At 34.9% G+C, this 20,575-nt stretch overlaps 1 protein-coding gene across 1 annotated transcript; it reads left to right on the forward strand.

Moving 5' to 3' along the window:
• The first annotated feature begins 2,168 nt into the window (after nt 1-2,168).
• On the forward strand, nt 2,169-4,851 carry LOC107595420 (oxidative stress-responsive serine-rich protein 1-like). Its single transcript, XM_016285823.1, has 4 exons — nt 2,169-2,480; nt 2,959-3,064; nt 3,158-3,268; nt 4,074-4,851. Exons 2-4 carry the CDS (start codon nt 2,979-2,981, stop codon nt 4,771-4,773), a joined length of 897 nt encoding a protein of 298 aa, XP_016141309.1. The 5' UTR covers nt 2,169-2,480; nt 2,959-2,978; the 3' UTR covers nt 4,774-4,851.
• Nucleotides 4,852-20,575: the final 15,724 nt, after the last annotated feature.

Here is a 20,575-nt window from a genome sequence, read left to right on the forward strand (position 1 = left end):
TTGACAATGCCTAAGCATTAAAAACATATACATATATACAGTGGGTACGGAAAGTATTCAGACCCCCTTAAATTTTTCACTCTTTGTTATATTGCAGCCATTTGCTAAAATAATTTAAGTTAATTTTTTTCCTAATTAATGTACAAACAGCACCCCATATTGACAGAAAAACACAGAATTGTTGATATTTTTGCAGATTTATTAAAAAAGAAAAACTGAAATATCACATGGTCCTAAGTATTCAGACCCTTTGCTCAGTATTTAGTAGAAGCACCCTTTTGATCTAATACAGCCATGAGTCTTTTTGGGAAAGATGCAACAAGTTTTTCACACCTGGAGTTTCCTAGTACATACATAACATGTAAATCTTTCTTTCTTTCGTTCTGTACATGGAAAGGTCCCACTTTCTAACTTCTAAATATTTGCCTTAACAAACTGTATAATATTTATAGTCCAGCAAATGTTGTCCAGTAACTGTATGTGTAAACATGGTTTTATTTATGAAGGACTTTAAAAGTCTTGGCATTGCAATTTAAACAGTTGAACAAGCTGGGCTTAGAATTACACGGTCCATTTCTCTTCAGACATCATTACGTTTGCTGCAAGAGCAACCCCAAACATGGAGAGAAGAACAAGGAAAGTGGAAGATAAAAATGCATTTTTAATTGTTATGTAAAGTATTTGTGGCAAAAGACGTGGTCTGTGTGTGAGATCCTGCACACATCTGCCACATTTAACGGTCAGAACCAGACACTGAGGTTTTAGGGCTTCCTATGGCGTTCTCCAAACATAAACTCATGCACATGTGGAGAAAAGAGTAAACAAGAACTCAGCAAACGTTTTCCATTCCCCATGGATCTGGTTTTGATGTGCTTTGCATCTGGTTATATTTTTTTGTACAGTAATGCAATCAGTTCTTCCATGGCAGCCTCGCTATAAATTCCATCGTTATGATGCACTTTGTGTCTGGCTTCTTCACAACTCCAATCTGTTTTCAAGTGCAAACAGGCTTAGCAAGGTGCGCATATGGAGGCCCGAGACAATTCGAGGACGCCCGAGACAATTCGAGGACGCCATTAAGCTGCGTGCAGTGCTTGTTTCTGTTAGCAGGGGAAAAACTGTATACAGTGGTCATAGTTTAGTGGTCAGTTACATTTTTACATAATACCAGATTTTTTGTATTATTGTTATTATTATTATTTTGGCCCCTGGCTGTATTTGTAAATGGGTTAAAATAGGCTACCTATTTTAAAAATGGGAGAAAAGGTTGGACAATTTTTAAATACATTTCCTAGCATTTTTTTTTCTTCTGGACAACTGTCAGATCAGCAGTCTTCCCCATGATTGTGTAGCCTAGTGAACCAAACTGAGAGACCATTTTGAAGGCTCAGGAAACCTTTGCAGGTGTTTTGAGTTGATTAGCTGATTGGCATGTCACCATATTCTAATTTGTTGAGATAGTGAATTGGTGGGTTTTTGTTAAATGTGAACCAAAATCATCACAATTAAAAACCAAAGGCAAACTACTTCAGTCTGTGTGCACTGAATTTATTTAATACACAAGTTTCACAATTTGAGTTGAATTACTGAAATAAATGAACTTTTCCACGACATTCTAATTTATTGAGATGCACCTGTATAAGCTGCTAAAATAAAGTAGGGAAATTGAAATTCACTTAATTTAGTTGTGAATATGGCCTCTTTAAATACTTACAAAATCAATCAATTAATTAATTAATTAAAATGTTCATACAATAGGCTATATTAAGGGAAATGAAAATGTAGGACCGCATTGTCTTGTGTTTTCTTTTTTCTTTTGCGATTACTAAATAATGCTTATTTGTTTAAATACTTGTATTTTCCATCTGTTTCCCAGATACCAATCTATATAATATCTACTTTAAATGATTATACTTTTTAGTGTACGAATTACGAATGTCCAGCGAGATTATTAATATGAGATCTAATGTGAGATCCATCTATTAATGGAACAAAATATAATAAAACAATACATTAAAATATTACATCTGGACAAAATATATTGCATCATTTAAAAAAAAATGAATTAATTAAAAGGCACAACCATAGAGGGCACAACACGAGAAGCTTCTATAAGCGTTTTCGTAATCTGCTGACGTTTATGTGTACGTGTACTACGTCATCAAGATCTGCGTTGTTGCAGAGTCACTCTGAGTCTGAGTGGTCGAGTGTAAACAAGAGACTAGCGAGGGAAAAATCTAGAATATTGTGTATGATTTGTTGATTTCTTCTATTATTTGTGATTATTGACCGTACAGACGTAATATCTAGATCGCGTTATGCCCGTCATCGGGCGGTTTAAAGCGAGTTTTCTCACATATATCGTCTCTATACACTGGCTGGCTAACGTTAGCCTGTTAGCTTTGTGAACACAGACCCTCATAACAGGAGAAACAAACTCCTGTATGTCCGGGGTTTACACGGATTTGGGTCCTTTGGCCGTAAGTATATTTCTCTAATGGTCTGTTTCTGTTGCTTATATATTTTGGTCGAGCAAAGAGACACAGAATGCAAACCGCGCCGACTGCGATGAACAGAATGCTAAGCTAAGCTTCATAATGCGAAGTGCTCATGTGATCAGCGTTTCATAACATAAATCACAACTTGTCAACTACTCCATTGTGATCATTTGAATGATAAAGGAAATTACAATAATAGGTTGTGCTTGTAAGTCTGTATTTTATAACATGATACTCAATGAGTTCTTTATAACCTCTATGCAGAGGTTATTCTAAATTCTCGAATAAAGTTTCATCCACTGCGGGTTTTCTATATTATATTCTTCTAATAGTTTGAAGCTTATGTTAATGGTTAAACGTACCTGAGTGGGTTAAAATAAAGTTACTGAGTGTTATAATAACTATACTTGGGTTTGCTATTGCTGCTCACTTGTATTACTCTCTATGGTTTTGGTTTCAGTTTTAAGGCTGTCTAACATAATGGCTGCTGTGGAGAAAGTAGGAAAGGAGTGTGAGGAAGAGACACTTCAGACCGCTTTTAAGAAACTGCGTGTGGATGCTGAAAGGTTTGTCGTCTTTTGATTTTGTTTCAGCTAGTTTGTCTGACAAGTGAAATGGATGCTCACTTTTTTTTTTTTTCGTACTGTATTCCTTTCCAGTTCCACAACCGCAGTCCGCGTCTCTGAGTCTTTGGCTTCCAGATTGGTTGCTCGGAGCACCCCGGAAGGAGCCAAATCCAAGATGAGCTCCACGAAAGATAACTGGCTTGGGTGAGGACCGCTTTAGGATTCTGACCTAGTTAACCCTGTAAAGCCTGACATAAGAAAGAATAGTCAGAAAACTCTGCTTTTAAATGGAACAGTTTTACAGGATTACGTTTTCCGTTGAGCATCATTTTTGATACATCAGGATTTTATGGCACATATGATATTATATAGTGAGAATATGAATGAAAAATGTTACTCCCAAGGCCTAAACTGAGCAAAAATATGCAGTTGTGCAGATGAAGTTCTTTATAAGGCCAAAAAAGTAAGATGAAATTGTAATAGCTTGTAATGTAAATCAATGACATCTTTAGAATATCTGTAGAATAGTATATCTGACTACTTAGCATTAAATGCACATCAGTTGTCTCTCTTTATTTCAGTATGATTTTTTTAAGATTATATTTAAATACTTTTATTATCAAAGCTCTGTAGTTTCAAAACGTATAATACAGTGCAATACAATCATGACTGAGTCCACGAGATTTAAGTCCAGTAAATGTTCATCTCAGAATATTACCAACAATATAAAAGTTATTCTTATGTTTACTTTATAAAAATCAGTAAAGATTTTCAAGCACGTGCTGAAGATGGACAGTTTTACAATTATGCTAAAAGGCCTTTTATTTGCTAAAAAAAAGTATAAACTCAATCAAATGACAGAAGGCATGTAGTACATTAAGTTTTTCAGCATTTTTTTTAACATGTAAAGGCTTTTGAGATTCATGTATCAAATAGACTTTATAGGATTACAACAATCACACATTGCTATACTTTATACTAATATTTTAGCCTGTTTTCTTTACTTTAGATGCACAAGAAAGTCATCCAGAGGAGTTGTGAGAAGCCAGCGACGGCGACGATCAAAATCGCCAATCCTTCATCCTCCGAAGTTCACCTACTGCAGCAAAATGTCTCCCCCTCCTGGACAGCTCAAACACAAGACCCCGCCAGAGCCCGACGACACCGGCGCTGTCAAGAACGAAGTAGCATTCTCATCTCCGTGCTCCACTGTATTCGGTGTCGTCGGCTATGAAACCCACCTCCCTTCTCCAAAGGGTCAGGAATCGCCCCTCAGTCCCAGAATGCCCTCGGATGACGAGAGCGCTCCCGAAAACAGGCCCGCTTTAGGATGTGGGCCGGGATCTCAGGAGGCGGGCAAAGGTAATGCTGTTCCATCTGACTTTCAAACTCTGTCCAAGTTGCAGGAGGCCGGTCAGTGCCCGTGTGGGCAGCAGGAATGCCGGTGTCCCGGTTGGCAGGGGGTCGAGGTGTACTCATTCACCGGCCTTCGAGATGTGATCTCCGAATGTGAGCGGAAGCTTCCCAGCCCGCAGGACAGTTCGCCTAACAGCAGAACTTCCACTGGGATGTCCAGCTCCCCTCGCTCTTGTTCCGAACAGGCCCGCGCCTACGTGGATGACATCACGATAGAGGACCTTTCCGGATACATGGAATATTACCTTTACATCCCCAAGATGTCGCACATGACTGAGATGATGTACACCTGAAAATTACCTTTAATGAAGCAAATTGAAGCAGTGCGAAAGATGGATATTGGGTACATTTAAAAAAAAAAAAAAAAAAAAGTGATTTATTTTAAGTAAATAAAAAAAAAAGCAGTAATGAAGATGTTATCTAAAAGCAATTCTACTTTATTGTGTTATTGAGGATTTATGATGTTTGTTCTTTCTCCAGAACAACGTGTGCTGACTAAGAATCATGGGAGCATGACTCATTCTGTGATTTACTACTCTGTTTCCTTTGTTTTTGTTTGATTTTGGGATAACTGTTATGTTTGGTTTACATTTGAAAGTTGCCAAAGGTCTATCCCAGAGACCGCAGGTTTGATTTCACTGATATATGCAAACTTACACAATGCCAAGTAATAATTCTGATCACCAATGCAAGGATGCGATGTCATCTGATCTCTCAATAAAATGGCTTTTTGGGGATTGTTCATGACGTTTGGTGTCTTGGACGTCTTGCTTTGCATCTTGCTGCTGCTTTAGGGACTAAATCACTTATTTCTACAGGAAATGAATAATAAATTCATATAAATTATTTTTAAGTTTTAATTTGAAGAAATTAGTCATTCAAATAATATTATGCATTATAACAACTGAAAGGATATAATGCAAAAGTAGTTACAACGCTTAAACATGTTCATCATGCAAGTAACATGCAATTTTTATTTTTACCTGCCTATATAAAAGCTGTGTTACGTAAGGTAGGAGCTTCCTCTTTAAAACAATGCATTTGTTCTGAATCACCAATAAACTGGAATGAAACATGACCTGCCAATCCAGTGTTGTAACTAGTACTGCATGATTGTGTAATCCTGTATAAACAGGCCATTTTTTGACGTAATTTTGATGTGTTTTTGTAACGGCCGTAAGGGGGAGGCATTGCACCATTCATTCACTTCCCACACTGAGGGCCTGCTTGAAGTTTTATGCCGGTAGGCAATAGAGTTATTTTAAAACTTTATTTTATTCTCTTTTAGTAATATCCAAAGGAGCAAGAAGCCATGCAGAGATTTCTGATAGCAGCATTATTTGAATATTTATGTATAATATAATATTTGATTTTTCTTATGACACGAAAACAAGTTTAATAGAGATCTCATTTAACCACATAAAGAAATATCTGTGCGACCCAAAAATAAAACAAACCGCAACATCTGCGGAACATCGCAGAAACCAATTTTATTTTTATTTATAGATTGTAGAGTTGGAGTCTTGATCCTTGTAGTCATAAATGTGGCTTTTGTCTGAACCAAAGAAAAATCTTGTTCTCTGGGTTTATACTAGTTTTGGCTTCATTTGAAATGATGTAATAAATGTAGAATTTTCTTGCTTTTAGTACTTCTTAAACTGACATGATTTGGCCAAGATCGTTCCCCCAAAAATGAAAATGTGCAGAAAATTTACTTAGTGGCTGCCGTCAGAATGAGAGTCTAAACAGCTGATAAAAGCATAATATTCCACACCACTCCAGTTCATCCATTAACATCTTATGAAGTGGAAAAACTGTGTTTTGTTAGAAACAAATACATCAAGGCATTTTAATTTTAAACCGTCACTTCTGGCTAAAATATGAGTCCATAATACTTCCTCCAGTGAAAAAGTCCATCACCTGTTGTCCTCTCACGTCAATATCCACTGACGTATTTGTTAGAACTGTTTTGGCTTGTAAACGGTGCTTGATCTTTGCATCCAGCAGATGACTTTATGGAGAGAGGACTTGTATTTTCTCCGGAAGCAATGGTTGAAGTTAGAACGTCTTAATGATGGATGTGTTTCTTACAAACGCAGCATTTTGCTTCACAAGACATTAACTGATGTACTGGAGTGGTGTGGATTATTGTGATGTTTTTATCAGCTGTTTGGACTCTCATTCTGACGGCACCCATTCACTGCAGAGCATCCATTGGTGAGCAAGTGATGCAGTGCTACATTTCTCCAAATCTGTTCTGATGAAGAAACAAACTCATCTGGATCTTGGATATCTTGAGGGTGAATACATTTTTCAGCAAACTTCCATTTTTGGGTGAGCGATTCCTTTAAGTTTGGGTGTAACCATATATTCAATAATGGGTGGACCTTATGTGATATTTTAAGAATCAACTATTCAAATCCCCATTACGAACAAAAGATATTCTTCTCTCAGATAGAAGTATAAGAGCGAGGGGAAAATATCCATGTAAACAGACGTCCACCTGACCACCTGAAAAATTCCCATGTTTACTTTCTTTAGCTCGGTGCACATGGGCCGGTCAGGTGACTGCTCTCATCAGAGGGCGAGAGAGACGCCCTAAAGGGCATTCCAGTGAGGCATACCTTGTGTTTCCAACAGCGTCACAGAGACTCCATATTATCTCTGTAAATAACCCACGTGTTAAATGTCATGGCATAAGTCATCTCTCACTTATCTGTAACATTTGCTTTGTATTTAAACATAAGTCTAATTCAACAGTCCACCCCGTTTTTTCATGTTTACTGATTTCAGTTCTGTCTCTCTGCTCCTGTGAGAATGACTTGTAAGGTTGTATGGATTTTTACAAAAGGGGAACTGCATCAAAGCATACCAAGAAAAGCTATGGAAACACACAAAAGAGTCTGTTGGATGTTGCCAGTCAACAAAAGCTGCCCAGCTAACCAGTTTGCCTAATAATCAAGCCTTTTGTCAAGCGGATTGAAAAAACACAGGGGATTCTGCTGGGAGAACATGCAGGCCGAACATGTGCAGCTGCTTTTATTGTGGCGTCTGTTGTTTTGTCTGTTTGAATTTGCTCAGAGGTTGCTCATTCAAGAGCTCATCAACTTTGATGTTTCTCTTAAAAATGTTTAAGAGAAATAAAAATAGCCACTAACGAAACACTTGGTATTTAGAGTATAGAGCTATAAATGAATGTGAATAGCAGCTCAAGTGATTTGGGAGAGTTTGAGGAGAAATGATCATATTTTGAATTGTGTTTAGAGAGACAATTTTAGGTTTACAACCATTTTCAGTTTATCTCTAGTGGAGACCACTTTATTTATCTATTCTATTTATTTTCATTGCTGTCTTGGAGAAACATGGAGATATTAATGCGGTTTAATTTATTGTTCCACCTTTACCCATAATAACATTTTTGTGGTTTGTTGGTGGACATTTCAAGTTCACATATCTCTTACAATCATGTATTTCAGATATGCATGTTTAACCCTGTACAGCGTGACATATCAAATGAAATAATGAAAATTAAAAATGAAACAGTATATTGAAACTTTATGCAAGATGTTTTTTTTTTAAATAAAAATGTTTGCATATGTGTTTTATGCTTTGTATCATATTTGATACATCAAACTTTTATGACTCATATAGTATGATATAGTGAGAACAAGGAGTTTAAACTTGAGGAAAAACACCTCAATTTTATTTGTAATATAAATCAATGAGATTGTTATAACAATATAGTAGATGCTTAAAAGATAAAAAAAAAATTTCACTCTAAATCTATCAATCATATGTCTTAGTGAGATCGTAGTTAAATACTTAATTTTATGATCAAAACTCTATAGTTTCAAAGCATTTAATGCAATGCAATTCACTGATAATGAGATTTCACAGCAAAATACAATGAACCACGTTTTTACACTTTCTCTTGCTAAAATGATAAACTATCAGTCAGATGACGGAAGGCATGATTGCGTACAACAGGTTTTTCAGCCAAGTTTTGATCACGTAGATCATTTTGAGGCACTGGAAATGTGCGTATCAGATATGATACAGTAGACTGTCACTCACTGGTGTTGTTCAGACTTGTCTCCTCACCTGCGCTCCCCCTCTCCCCCGTTCCCGTCCCTCCTGGCTTTGCTCCCTTTGTACGCTGGAATGTTTGTACTTGAATCCTGGCAGCATTCAATCACGGACTCAGGAGAGGAACGCCATTGTTCTGTCCTGGTGGGGTTGCTTCCCCCTCGGGAGACTTTTTTCCCTCTTTTTTTTCGTGTAATATAAGATGCTATTTTTTGAAAGTGGCTGCACAGATGATGAGAGTTTAACCAGTGATTGTTGAGAGTCGTTTTAATGAGGCATTAAATGACTGCACTTTCTTATATAGTGATACTATGGAAATATTCAATTGAAATGTGGGGGGAAATATTCAATTGAAATGTGGGGGGAAATGTCTGTGTGGGAAAGATTATGCGCCAGAACTGAATACTTAGGGTTAAGGGTTTAAAAACATAATCGGTAGTAGCCGTGATGCTTTTCACAGCAAGACCTACTAATAATAAAAAGAGACATTTTACAATGTTTAGATGGACTTTTTGACCCAAGCTACTTTTTCCCATGGTTTAGGATGGACGCTCATATGGAAGTGTTTAGGACGGCACAGCTATAGCGGGATCCTGTCGCCACTCAACCCACAGCCACCCTCATAGGGGCATGATCCCAGCAACTGTGGGTCAAAGGTCAGCAGGGCTGAGTGAGACTGGAAAGATCCAGATCTGAACAGTTGTAGAACGCTCTGATCAGTCTGTATGTGTTTTTGAAGGGTTCAACCACTCATTTCTCATTTTAAGGGGGGTTTTTTGTACTTTGGCTAGATTTGGGGAAATGCTCAAATCCATTTTTTTGTAAGGTAGTTCACATGACCTAGATATGTGACACTGGTCCACAAAACCAGTCTTAAGAAGCACGGATATATTTGTAGCAATAGCCAAAAATACATTGTATGGGTCAAAATTATAGATTTTTCTTTAATGCCAAAAATCATTAGGATATTAAGTAAAGATCATGCTCCATGAAGATATTTTGTAAATTTCCTACCGTAGATATATCAAAACTTAATTTTTGATTGGGAATATGCATGGCTAAGAACTTCATTTAGACAACTCTAAAGGCGATTTTCTCAATATTTAGATTTCTTGCACCCTCAGATTCCATTATTTCTATTTGTATTATTTATATAAAATACCCTATTCTGGCACGTTCATCATAACATCATCTACAAAACTCATAATAATATTGTATAATATTATGTAAAATAATGCATTACAAATTAATTATTTGCATTAGTATTAAAGATGGCATGAAATGAAAATTCAGCTTCCACTATAAAAAATATTTTAAAAGTTGGACATGAAAATACAATTTCAGTTTTTCTAATTCAAAATATTTGTTTTGCTAATTGCACTGTAAAAATGATTTTGTTAATAAAATGTTTTCTAAGAAAATATATTTCAGACTTTCTACTTAAAAATGTCTTGTTTAATTCAGTGTGTTAATTGCTGTTTCTTTGTAATTAATTTGTATTAAAAATTTTTAATTGAAAATTGTTTCAACACAATTTTTTTTGTATGTTACAATACTGAAGAAAAAACATTGTGATGTCAACATTATAACATTTATTTTCTGTGACTGTTTTATCACTGATTAAATATTTTATTTAAAAAAATAATTTTAAGTTATATTAACATCTTAAAAAATAAATGTAATTGTTCTTGTTTTAATCACAACCCGATTAATTTACTAGATTAACAACCTTCAAGACACCCTTAGCAATGCACTAAAAACCACTCAACACCTCAGCAACCACATAGCAACCGACCATAACAGCCTGTTTATTCAGTGTAAAAATGTACAAATCTAGTTAAAAATCTGATGTAATGTCTTTTTAAATTATTTTTCATATTCAATTTTTAATAAACACATTAACATAATGCCAACAGAACACCCACTAATCTATGCATTATTTGCACTATTAAATCATATTTATGCATTTAGCAGTGTGGAGGAAGTTTGACTTTTTATCTGAAATATAATTAATATGACAATTCTTAGTTTTATTTGCTTTACTCTACAAAGAGTGTTTTTTTCTCTCTAAATGCCTCATCATTTGTTTTGATATACTAAAAGCAGTCCAAGGGTCGAAGGTTCAAGAAAAGTGTGAAACAAGAAATTCTATTTTACAGACCTTACATCCTAGTTTCTAAGATGGTTTGCATTAAATACTTAAAATGCATCTTTGGGGACATAGATACCTTAAAAGGACACATTTGTTGAATGTGCAGTACTATTGGATGAGATAGAAGTATCCGGATTTGATTAGGGTATAAATATTGAGTTAAAGTGAGTTAAACTGCCACGACAGCAGATACTTTCATCCAAAGCGACTTAAAAAAGAGAAAAGTTATAACAAACCAAAAGGAGGAGGTTAAAACGGTCATTTTATGCAACTTCATGAGTCTAATATTTACTCAGTATACTCAATAACAAGTTTTAAATTGCTGTCCATTTGTGCATGTGGCATCTTTAATACCATTTTAAATAAATATGTATACTGTAACTGCTTTATTTTTTTTCTATATTAATTAGGTGTGTAAGACTTCATGAGCGTATGAAATACAGATGAAAGCGCTTATTGACTTTGATCTCCAATCTAATGCATATTAAAAAGGTGAATCAACATATTCAATTGTAATTAACAGCAATTCAGTTGCAAATGAAAGTGCTGGCATTCATCTGGCTTATGATCAAAGCTCTGATTAAACTAGCATTTAAGGAGCTGTGTAATGAGAGAGGAAGCGTGTAAAGTCAACACAGTCTCTCAATTCACTAACTGATGAGGTGACACTTTCTATGCAGTGATGCTTAGCAGAACATTGATTGCATCAAGCACTTAATCATGATCATCTGGATGACTGCAGGCTCAATGCTGGCTTATTTTTAAGTGTCTCATTCCTTATCTATTCAAGTTCTTCCTGGTAAACCAAAACATTACATGGCTTCAACTTTGTCAAGGTCACAAACACAGATTTGCCACGGCACCAAAGTTTTTAATATCAACTCAGCACATTTCTCATCAAGTAAATAGCTCTTTACTCTTATTGCATAGCCTAAGCTTCTCTCATTTGCTCTATTAACCTCTGATCAATAAATTATAACTTAGACGTCCACATTATGTTTCCAGACATGCTCACTAATTGCTGGTTTCCCAATCAGAAATACAAATTAATGTCTTAGTTGCATGTAAAGCAGTAGTTTTTGAATGCATCAATGTACTTTTTGAACACAGTGTCAGATGAGACTGCGCTGTACAAAATAAAAGTCCTTTCTACAGGGCCACTTTGCAGCAGGTGCCAACAGGCATTTAAAAACAGACTTGAAAAAACAAAAACAAAAAATGAAATTTGATTTGATATGAATAGAAAACCACAAAGGCAGTGTTTTAGCTGGGGGATTTTTATGTGGGAATGAAAAATGTTTTACTAATTTATTTTTATTTTTTTCAAATTTCTCAAGCAAATGTGAGTGGTGCTCACACATGCAAAACAAAATGCTAAGGTGTTTTTTTGGGGGTGAGGTCATATCCTAATGACATTGACAAATTTATACCTTAGCAACCAGAATACCTGGTAGCTAGGTGGTTGTTCACGGCCACTTATACTATGGACCGCTAATATACAATATACGTATATTATTGTATATATATATATATATATATATATATGTATGTGTGTGTGTGTGTGTGTGTGTGTGTGTGTGTGTATTCATTTTACTTTTAGTAATTTTGTGCTTGTAGTGTTGTATTAGTTTTTTTAATTTTTTAATTTTTTACAAAATCCTTATATATAATTAATGTATTGGATCTTTTTTTAGCTTCAATTGATTTTTCTTTTAATTTTAGTTTTACTTCAATGTATCATTTTATTTCAGTTTGTTGCCAAGGCCAAGTTTATCATTTCTATTTTCAGAATGTTTATTGAAGCTTTATTAAGTTTTTCATCAAATATAGATTTTTTTTATTTCAGTTTTATTTCAATTAACATAAAAAGTGAGAAATTAATGTAAGTTCCATGTAATAAATAATAGTTTTAGTTTTAAATAACAATTACAACACTGCTCTCCACAACAAGCTGCTTTAAGGTCAGAGGTTTGAAGTAAATGTGATTAGCAACTTAATCAAACACCACTAATGAGAGCGAAATGGAAATGAAAAGCACCTAACATTAGTAATAGAGTAATATTAATAGAGCACCAGAAACTCTTTTTCCTTTTTAGTAAAACCTGCCGTCTGTTCACCAGCCAAAAGCAGAACAGGAACAGACTCGGTTACATGCTGTGACCTTTTGCCAAAAAACCCAGATTCATTTTAATAATGGTGAGCACACAGAGAATTATATTGTGTCCTCATTAGAATCATGTGGCTTGTAAAAGAGAGACGCTCATTGTACAGTGAAATGTCACACCTGGCCGAGAGCAAAAACGCGGCGGGCAGGTGTAACAGCAGAGAGACGTGTTAAGTGTCTATATTGTCTCCTGGGCATATAAACACTCTGAAATGGTCAAATGATCCATGTCAGAGCTTTTGTCTAACAAAGGCAGTTGCGGATAATTCTCCAGTGAAATGTGGAGTAGTATGACAAAAAAAACTCTATTCATCCAAACTCCACACCCTGAAACACATACATGCACACATACACTTCAGATAGCAAGTTTCACGAGTCATTTATTGTTTTTGATCCTTAAGTCATTGCAGAACTAGATTTTTATATATTCTAAATAAAAACTGAGTGGCGTTTTGGTTGCCAGGGCAGTTGTCAGGGCATTCTGTTGCTAGGTGATTGCATTCTTGCCCATGCAAATTTTGATATTTTGTTCTCAATGACTTTGGTTTCTTCCTCTTTCAATTTAAACCAAAGGGTTTTAACATCCTGTTTTAGCAACTCTCGTAATTTGGAAAAGCTGCATAATTTGATCTACAGTGGTGGCTATAATGACTAGAACACTATTATTTTCACCAGCTACAAATGGTTTTAAGTCCGTTATTTCTATCTTTTGCTGTAGTGTGTCAGTAGGAAATATCAGTTTACCTGCAAAACTATACAGTACTGTTAAACGTTATAGGCATTTGTGTAAAAATGCTGTAAAATGAGGATGCTGTCAAAAATAATGTCATAAATAGATTTCCTTTATCAATTAACTTCTATTAACTAAATTAAATCAACATTTGGTGTGAGCATCCTTTGCGTTTAAAGCAGCTTTTGCCCTCAGTGCAGTGCAGGGAGGTCTCTTGAAGCATCTTGGAGACGTTGTCACAGTTCTTCTGGATTGAGTCTGTCTCAGTTTGTTGTTTCTTCATGTCATTCCAGACAGACTGGATGATGATCAGATCAGATCTCTGTGTGGAGCACTGGCTGTTGTCAGACAAAAACCTCACTGGATTATTACAATTAATGGCAAAATTAATGTTTGGAAATGCAAACTGATATTTCCTACTGACATACTACAGCAAAAGATAGAAATAACGGACTTAAAACCATTTTTAGCTGGTGAAAATACTAGTGTTATAATCATTTTGGCCACCACTGTATAATTAAAATATGTACCACAAATGAAGCAGTACAAGTTACGCTGTCTGTAAGATTTTTTTTTTGGAAGACATCTCTTCTGCTCACCCAGGCTGTGTGTAAAATACAGGAAAATCTGTAATATTGTGAAATATTATTACAATTTAAATGAACTGTTTTGTATTTGAATATATTTTAAAATGTAATTTAGTCCTGTGATGCAAAGCTGAATTTTCAGCATCATTACTCCAGTCTTAGTGTCACGTGATCTTTCAGAAATCATTCTAATATGTTGATTTGTTGCTCAGGAAACATTTCTTATTATTATCAAAGTTGAAAACAGTTCTGCTGCTTCACATTTGTGCCGAAACCATCATACATTTTTATTTTCAGATTCTTTGATGAATAAAAAGTTCAAAAGAACAGCATTTATTTCATTTACTTTACCGTTTGATCAACTAAATGCATCTTTGCTGAATAAAAATATTAATTTCCTTTGAAAAATTATGTTTGAACAGTATTATACAAGTTAAATTTTCAGGCTTAGTGGTTTTGAAAAGTGCATGCACCGCTAATAAGTTTTAGATCTTTCATTGTACATTTTAAGGTAAAAAATGTGTATGGCTCATGATACTTAATATTAAAAATTTGATAAAATAAGAAATAATTTTAAAAGGCACAATGATGTACCCAGCTTTCTGCATACAGAATCAACAACTGTGTAATAAACTCCTAAAGGAATTACACCACAAGATACGGCAGAACGCCAAGGTTAAATATCATCAGTGTAATTTTGTGACTCATCACATTTGGTTAATATTGTCTCATCATGCAGTTCTCTGGCTGTGCACGTAAACTGTGGCTGACCGGTGCAGCACATGTGATGTTTTTAGCAGGAAATTCCAGCCATTCCACACAATTCCCCTATCACAGCTTTACTCGGTTACCACATGGTGTTTCTCGTATCCTTTTCTATACTCCAACACACACACACACACACACACACACACACACACACACACACACATCTCCCACTGTTTAAGGCCCTATGGGCTTCCTCTTAAATTCCATTTTCTTGCATATGCACAGGAAGTGGTGACGTCTTCCTGGCTTTTAGCGAGTGCTGGGAAAGGGAACTAGCATGTACTCTTCTATATATGGTTTGGCAGTGCGGTAGGTAGTTTTGGGTGGAGGGAGTGAAGCGTAGCTCTTGTGTGCCCTGTTTTTATGGTTCCCAGTCAACAGAGTGGCCTTCTACAGCCTTTATCTCTTTGCCTGTAAGGTGAAAGAGTGAGATATGAAAAGGGAAAGTGTAAAAAAACAACAACATTAAAATTAATTTGAGAGAGAGAAAATACACATGGAGTGAGGGAGTTGGTTATAGATTAGAAAGAGCAGGAGGATCCAGTCCAAAGTTCAAATGGAAAATGGGTGGGGCTCCAGTGATACCATAGTAAAAGAAGTGGGTGTGTCTGTTTGTGTGAATTTCCAAAGAAGAGAAATTCACTGAAAAGGGAAAGCAAAATGCTTTGTCATATTCGCACACTGTAAAAAAATTCTGTAAAATTTACGGTAAAAAAACGGTAGCTGTGGTTGCTGGAATTTTACAGTAAAAATACGGTAGCAACATTTTAGGTTTTAACTTACATTTACAGTTAAATACCGTAATTTCATTAACTGAAATAATGTTAATATACCAACCTATTGAAGTACTGTCTGTTTTGTACCTTTGTAATACACTGATAACCACCAAATGCAGGTGGTGATGAGAAAGTAACATGATTAACCAAAACTCATCACAAGCAGCTTTTAAATAATAACATATATAGAAGGTGCACAGTATCATTCACACAAACACTAAACAGCATCATGGTAACACACATGAAACGGAAATAATGCAATAAACATTCATTTAACAACATTAGGTGTAACATACAGCTCTAATATACAAAACTGATAAGAAAAAACTAAGAAGAAACAGTTACTTCAACAACAAAAAAAATTTCAATTTACGGTTATTCACTGTAAATTATACGGTCTTTTTCACTTCCAAAAACGGTATACTACCGTAAAATTACATGTAATGTCCAATACAGTTTTTCACTATATATAGTAGGGGAATTTACCGATAACCATTTAACAGGTTTTTACTGTAGCATTTTTACAGTCTTTTATCGTTAAATTTACGGTCATTTTTTACAGTGCAATTAAAAAGTGAATATGGAAAAAGATATATTTCCACAGAACAGGAAAAGTATTACATATTTTTGACAATATTCCATTCAAATAAACTAGACTTTATTACAATATTATACAAATACAATTTATATATAATTTATAATATTGACATATTATTTCATTAAAATATTTTTATTATTTCTTAAGGATTATGTGACACCAAAAACTGGATTAATGTTGCTGAAAATTCATCTTTGCATCAAAGGAATATATTACATTGTTAAATACAAAACTGGTATTTAAAATTGTAATAATATTTCACAATAATTCGGTTTCTACTGTATTTTTTATCAAATAAATACAGCTTTGGTGATCATTAGAGACTTCATTTATATATATATATGTGACCCTGGACCACAAAACCAGTCATAAGGGTCAATTTTCTAAAATTGAGATTTATACATAATCTGAAAGCTGACTAAATAAGCTCTCCATTGATGTATGGTTTGTTAGGATAGGACAATATTTGGCCGAGATACAACTATTTGAAAATCTGGAATCTGAGGGTGCAAATAAATCTAAATACTGAGAAAATCGCCTTTAAAGTTGTCCAAATGAAGTTCTTAGCCATGCATATTACTAATCAAAATTAAGTTTTGATATATTTACGGTAGGAAATTTACAAAACATCTTCATGGAACATGATCTTTACCTAATATCCTGATGAATTTTGGCATAAAAGAAAAATCGATAATTTTGACCCAATGTTTTTTTGGCTATTGCTACAAATATACCCCAGCGACTTAAGACTGGTTTTGTGGTCCAGGTTCACATATATATAAACGAGAACTAATTCAGACTAACATCAGTGGCACTGCGTGAGACGTGGCAGTGTGGCGTGAGATCGTGAGATCAGTGCTGGCAGCCCTGGTTTTCACAGATCGAGAACTACTTACCTCAAGATGCTTTTTCAGATTTGATGTTGAATCCTGTGTAGCTGAAAGTTTTTTTGCAGGTAAACATAACATGCACTTTATGTAAAATTGTCTTTGAATTTCCATTACAAAAACACATTGCATGGCTTTCTGATTTTGAGTCCTCTAAAAATTTCTAAACAGTTTTCATTAATATTAAATGAAATAAATGACATTCATCAATGACAGACATTAAATTAAATTAATGACAACATCTAATCTGAACAAGCACCTTGAGGTAAATTGTTCCCGATCTTTGAAAACCAGGTCTGCCAACACTGATCTCACGATCTTATGCAACATGTCTGTTTTCATAATTTCTTCTTTCGGTCACACTTTATTTTAAGGTGTCCTTGGTACAGTGTAATTATATATTTAAGTACTGACTGAGTATTATTAATTAACTACATTTACTTACTATATGGCTAGGGTTAAGATTAGGGTGTGTCTTAGGGTTACTTGCATGTAATTATAAACAGTAAGAATGGCAAGCACTTTGCGACTATTCTTATATTGCAGTAATATTATATTTATACGTCTTAACTACAGTTATGTAACATGGAAATTGTTTTGTTTGGTACATTAAATCCTTTTTTATATATATACCTCCAGTATTCCTAAGTATTTAGATTAAGTTACTAAACTTGAGTAATCTAATAAAATGTTACAGATTGCTTTTATATCTGTTCAAAACAGATAACAATTCACATCTAGACCAATTAATATGTTAATGATGTTAATAATAGAGGAATGTGGGCTGCACCTCTTGTAAACTGATGAAGGAAGATAAAGAAAAACAAACAAACAAAAAGTCAGCCCGGACAAAAATGCCTCCCCTAACAGCGTTAACTGAATTTATAGGCCGCTCAAAGGGATTGCATAGCTTTATTGCTCAACTCTGTGGCATGTGTGTTTGTGATGAGCTTATTTACTTCATAATGAGTAGTTTACAAAAGCAACGAAGCACAAACATCACCTCACGTCTAACACCTCTCAGGGGAAAGAGATTAGATGGGATTGTGTGCGCTAAACACTTTAAAAATGTCACTGAATACATTATAGTAACTTCCCTCAAAGAATGTCTCACCCACACACACACCTACTCTGATTGCAAACCAGACATGTGCCTCAAGTAACTAAAACCTGAAAATGTAGTTTTAAAAAGTGTCCAAATTTTATACAATTTTGGTAACACTTTAGTAGGGACCAATTCTCACTACTAGCTAGTTGCTTATTAGCATGCCTATTAATAACATATTGGCTGTTTATTAGCACTTATAAAGCACATATTCTGCATGACCATATTTTGCATCCCTAATTCTACTCAACACCTAAACTTAACAGCTAACTATTAATAAGCAGCAAATTAGGAGTTTATTGGGGCAATAGTTAATGGTTTGTCAATAGAGAGAATTGGACCTTAAAATAGAGTTTGACCCCAGTTTTATATATGTGACCCTGGACCACAAAACCAGTCTTAAGTCGCTGGGGTATATTTGTAGCAATAGCCAAAAAAACATTGTATGGGTCAAAATGATTGATGTTTCTTTTATGCCAAAAATCATTAGGATATTAAATAAAGATCATGTTCCATGAAGATATTTTGTACATTTCCTACTGAAAATATATCAAAACCTAATTTTTTTTCATTTGGACAACTTTGAAGGCGATTTTCTCAATATTTTGATTTTTTTGCACCCTCAGATTCCAGATTTTCAGATAGTTGTATCTCGACCAAATATTGTCCTATCCTAACAAGCCATCCATCAATGGAAAGCTTATTTATTCAGCTTTCAGATGATGTATAAATCACAAAATGTACACTTAAGACTGGTTTTGTGGTCCAGGGTCACATATATAAAAGTATATATATATATGTATATATATATATATTTACATTTGGAAAGTATACACTTGGAAAAAATAAAAAATTTAAAATTCCGAAAAAGAAGATCTAAAAATAATAGGCTATAATAAATTGTACACACACACACACACACACAGATATATATATATATATATAAAGAAGCAATCATGTAATAAAATATAGTAGTTTTTTCCTAGTATCCCATCAAAGAAAGAAAGAAAGAAAGAAAGAAAGAAAGAAAAAGAAAGAAAGAAAAAGAAAGAAAGAAAGAAAGAAAGAAATGTAAAAGCGCGAAGGGACCACACAGAACTCTTTTTTTCACCATAAACAGTCATCAAGTTTGCAGTTGTGTGTGTTTTGTGTTATAGAGGAGAGTTGTGAGATCACACACATACCAGCAATATGGCTACAAAAAATGATTAGACTTTCTAGTCCATCTAGAGTGTAATAAAAAAATGAAAAGCAAACACACGCACACACACACACACACACACACAGCAGCGCAGCACAAAGGCCTCCATTGTTGTGCTTGAATTGGAATGTGTGTCAGACTATGTCAGAGGTTGAGTGAAATTTGCTTTTCAGACAAAAGATGGACTATGACTGAATGAAAGTCGAGGCGGGGATGTGGAGAAGGCCAGTGTACAGCAGCACTGAGCCAGGCGCTTCTCTCTAATGTACACCATGTGGATTTGATTGCCACAACTGCTTGAACGAGCTGACCCGAGCTGCAGTGTTTACTGCCTCTGCCTAAACTTTTCCATAGTTGCTCTTGGATCAGCAGCAAGAACTGATTATCAATGACGGCATAATAGCAACGCTGACAACCCATGAGCTCTGAAATGTTTCATTTAAACACAAGCCTATAGGTGGAATTGTAAATATTGAAGAATATGGAGCGCACTTGTCTGTTCTGCTTAAATAATGAATTGCAATTGAAAGTGAGTTACGAAATAACTAAGAATGAAGATTCACCACAAGCTTTTGGTTCATAACTATCACATTTCTAAGATGCTTTATGCGCCCTATTTTGACCCTTAAATAAGGAACATAATGCATCACTAATAAGTATGCGATGTTAAGTTAGATCATAACTATGATTGATGGCTATTTTTGTTGTCAAAAGTCCTGTTTTGCTTATGTCCGCATTTCTCACATTGTATGCATTCACAAATGTATTTCACTCTGCACGCTCAGTCTTAAGGCAAATACCATCTTTAAAAAACAAGTTCATCACTTGCATTTTTCAGAACACTTCCTTCACGTTGTTTAAAATGTACTCTAGTCCCAGACTAAACAAATCAAGGCTGAAATCAGGCCAGATTCTTCTCGCACTTCTTAATGTAGGACAGTCTGAGACCTCATGAGCAGCAGGTCAGTGACGCAGCTGCTACTTTTTACAACTTGATTTGAGCGTAGAAGAGCTTTCCACAATTTTACAAACAATCTGAAG

The sequence above is a fragment of the Sinocyclocheilus grahami genome, unplaced genomic scaffold, assembly GCF_001515645.1.
Source record: "Sinocyclocheilus grahami isolate Dianchi unplaced genomic scaffold, SAMN03320097.WGS_v1.1 scaffold202.1, whole genome shotgun sequence".
Lineage (NCBI taxonomy): Eukaryota > Metazoa > Chordata > Actinopteri > Cypriniformes > Cyprinidae > Sinocyclocheilus > Sinocyclocheilus grahami.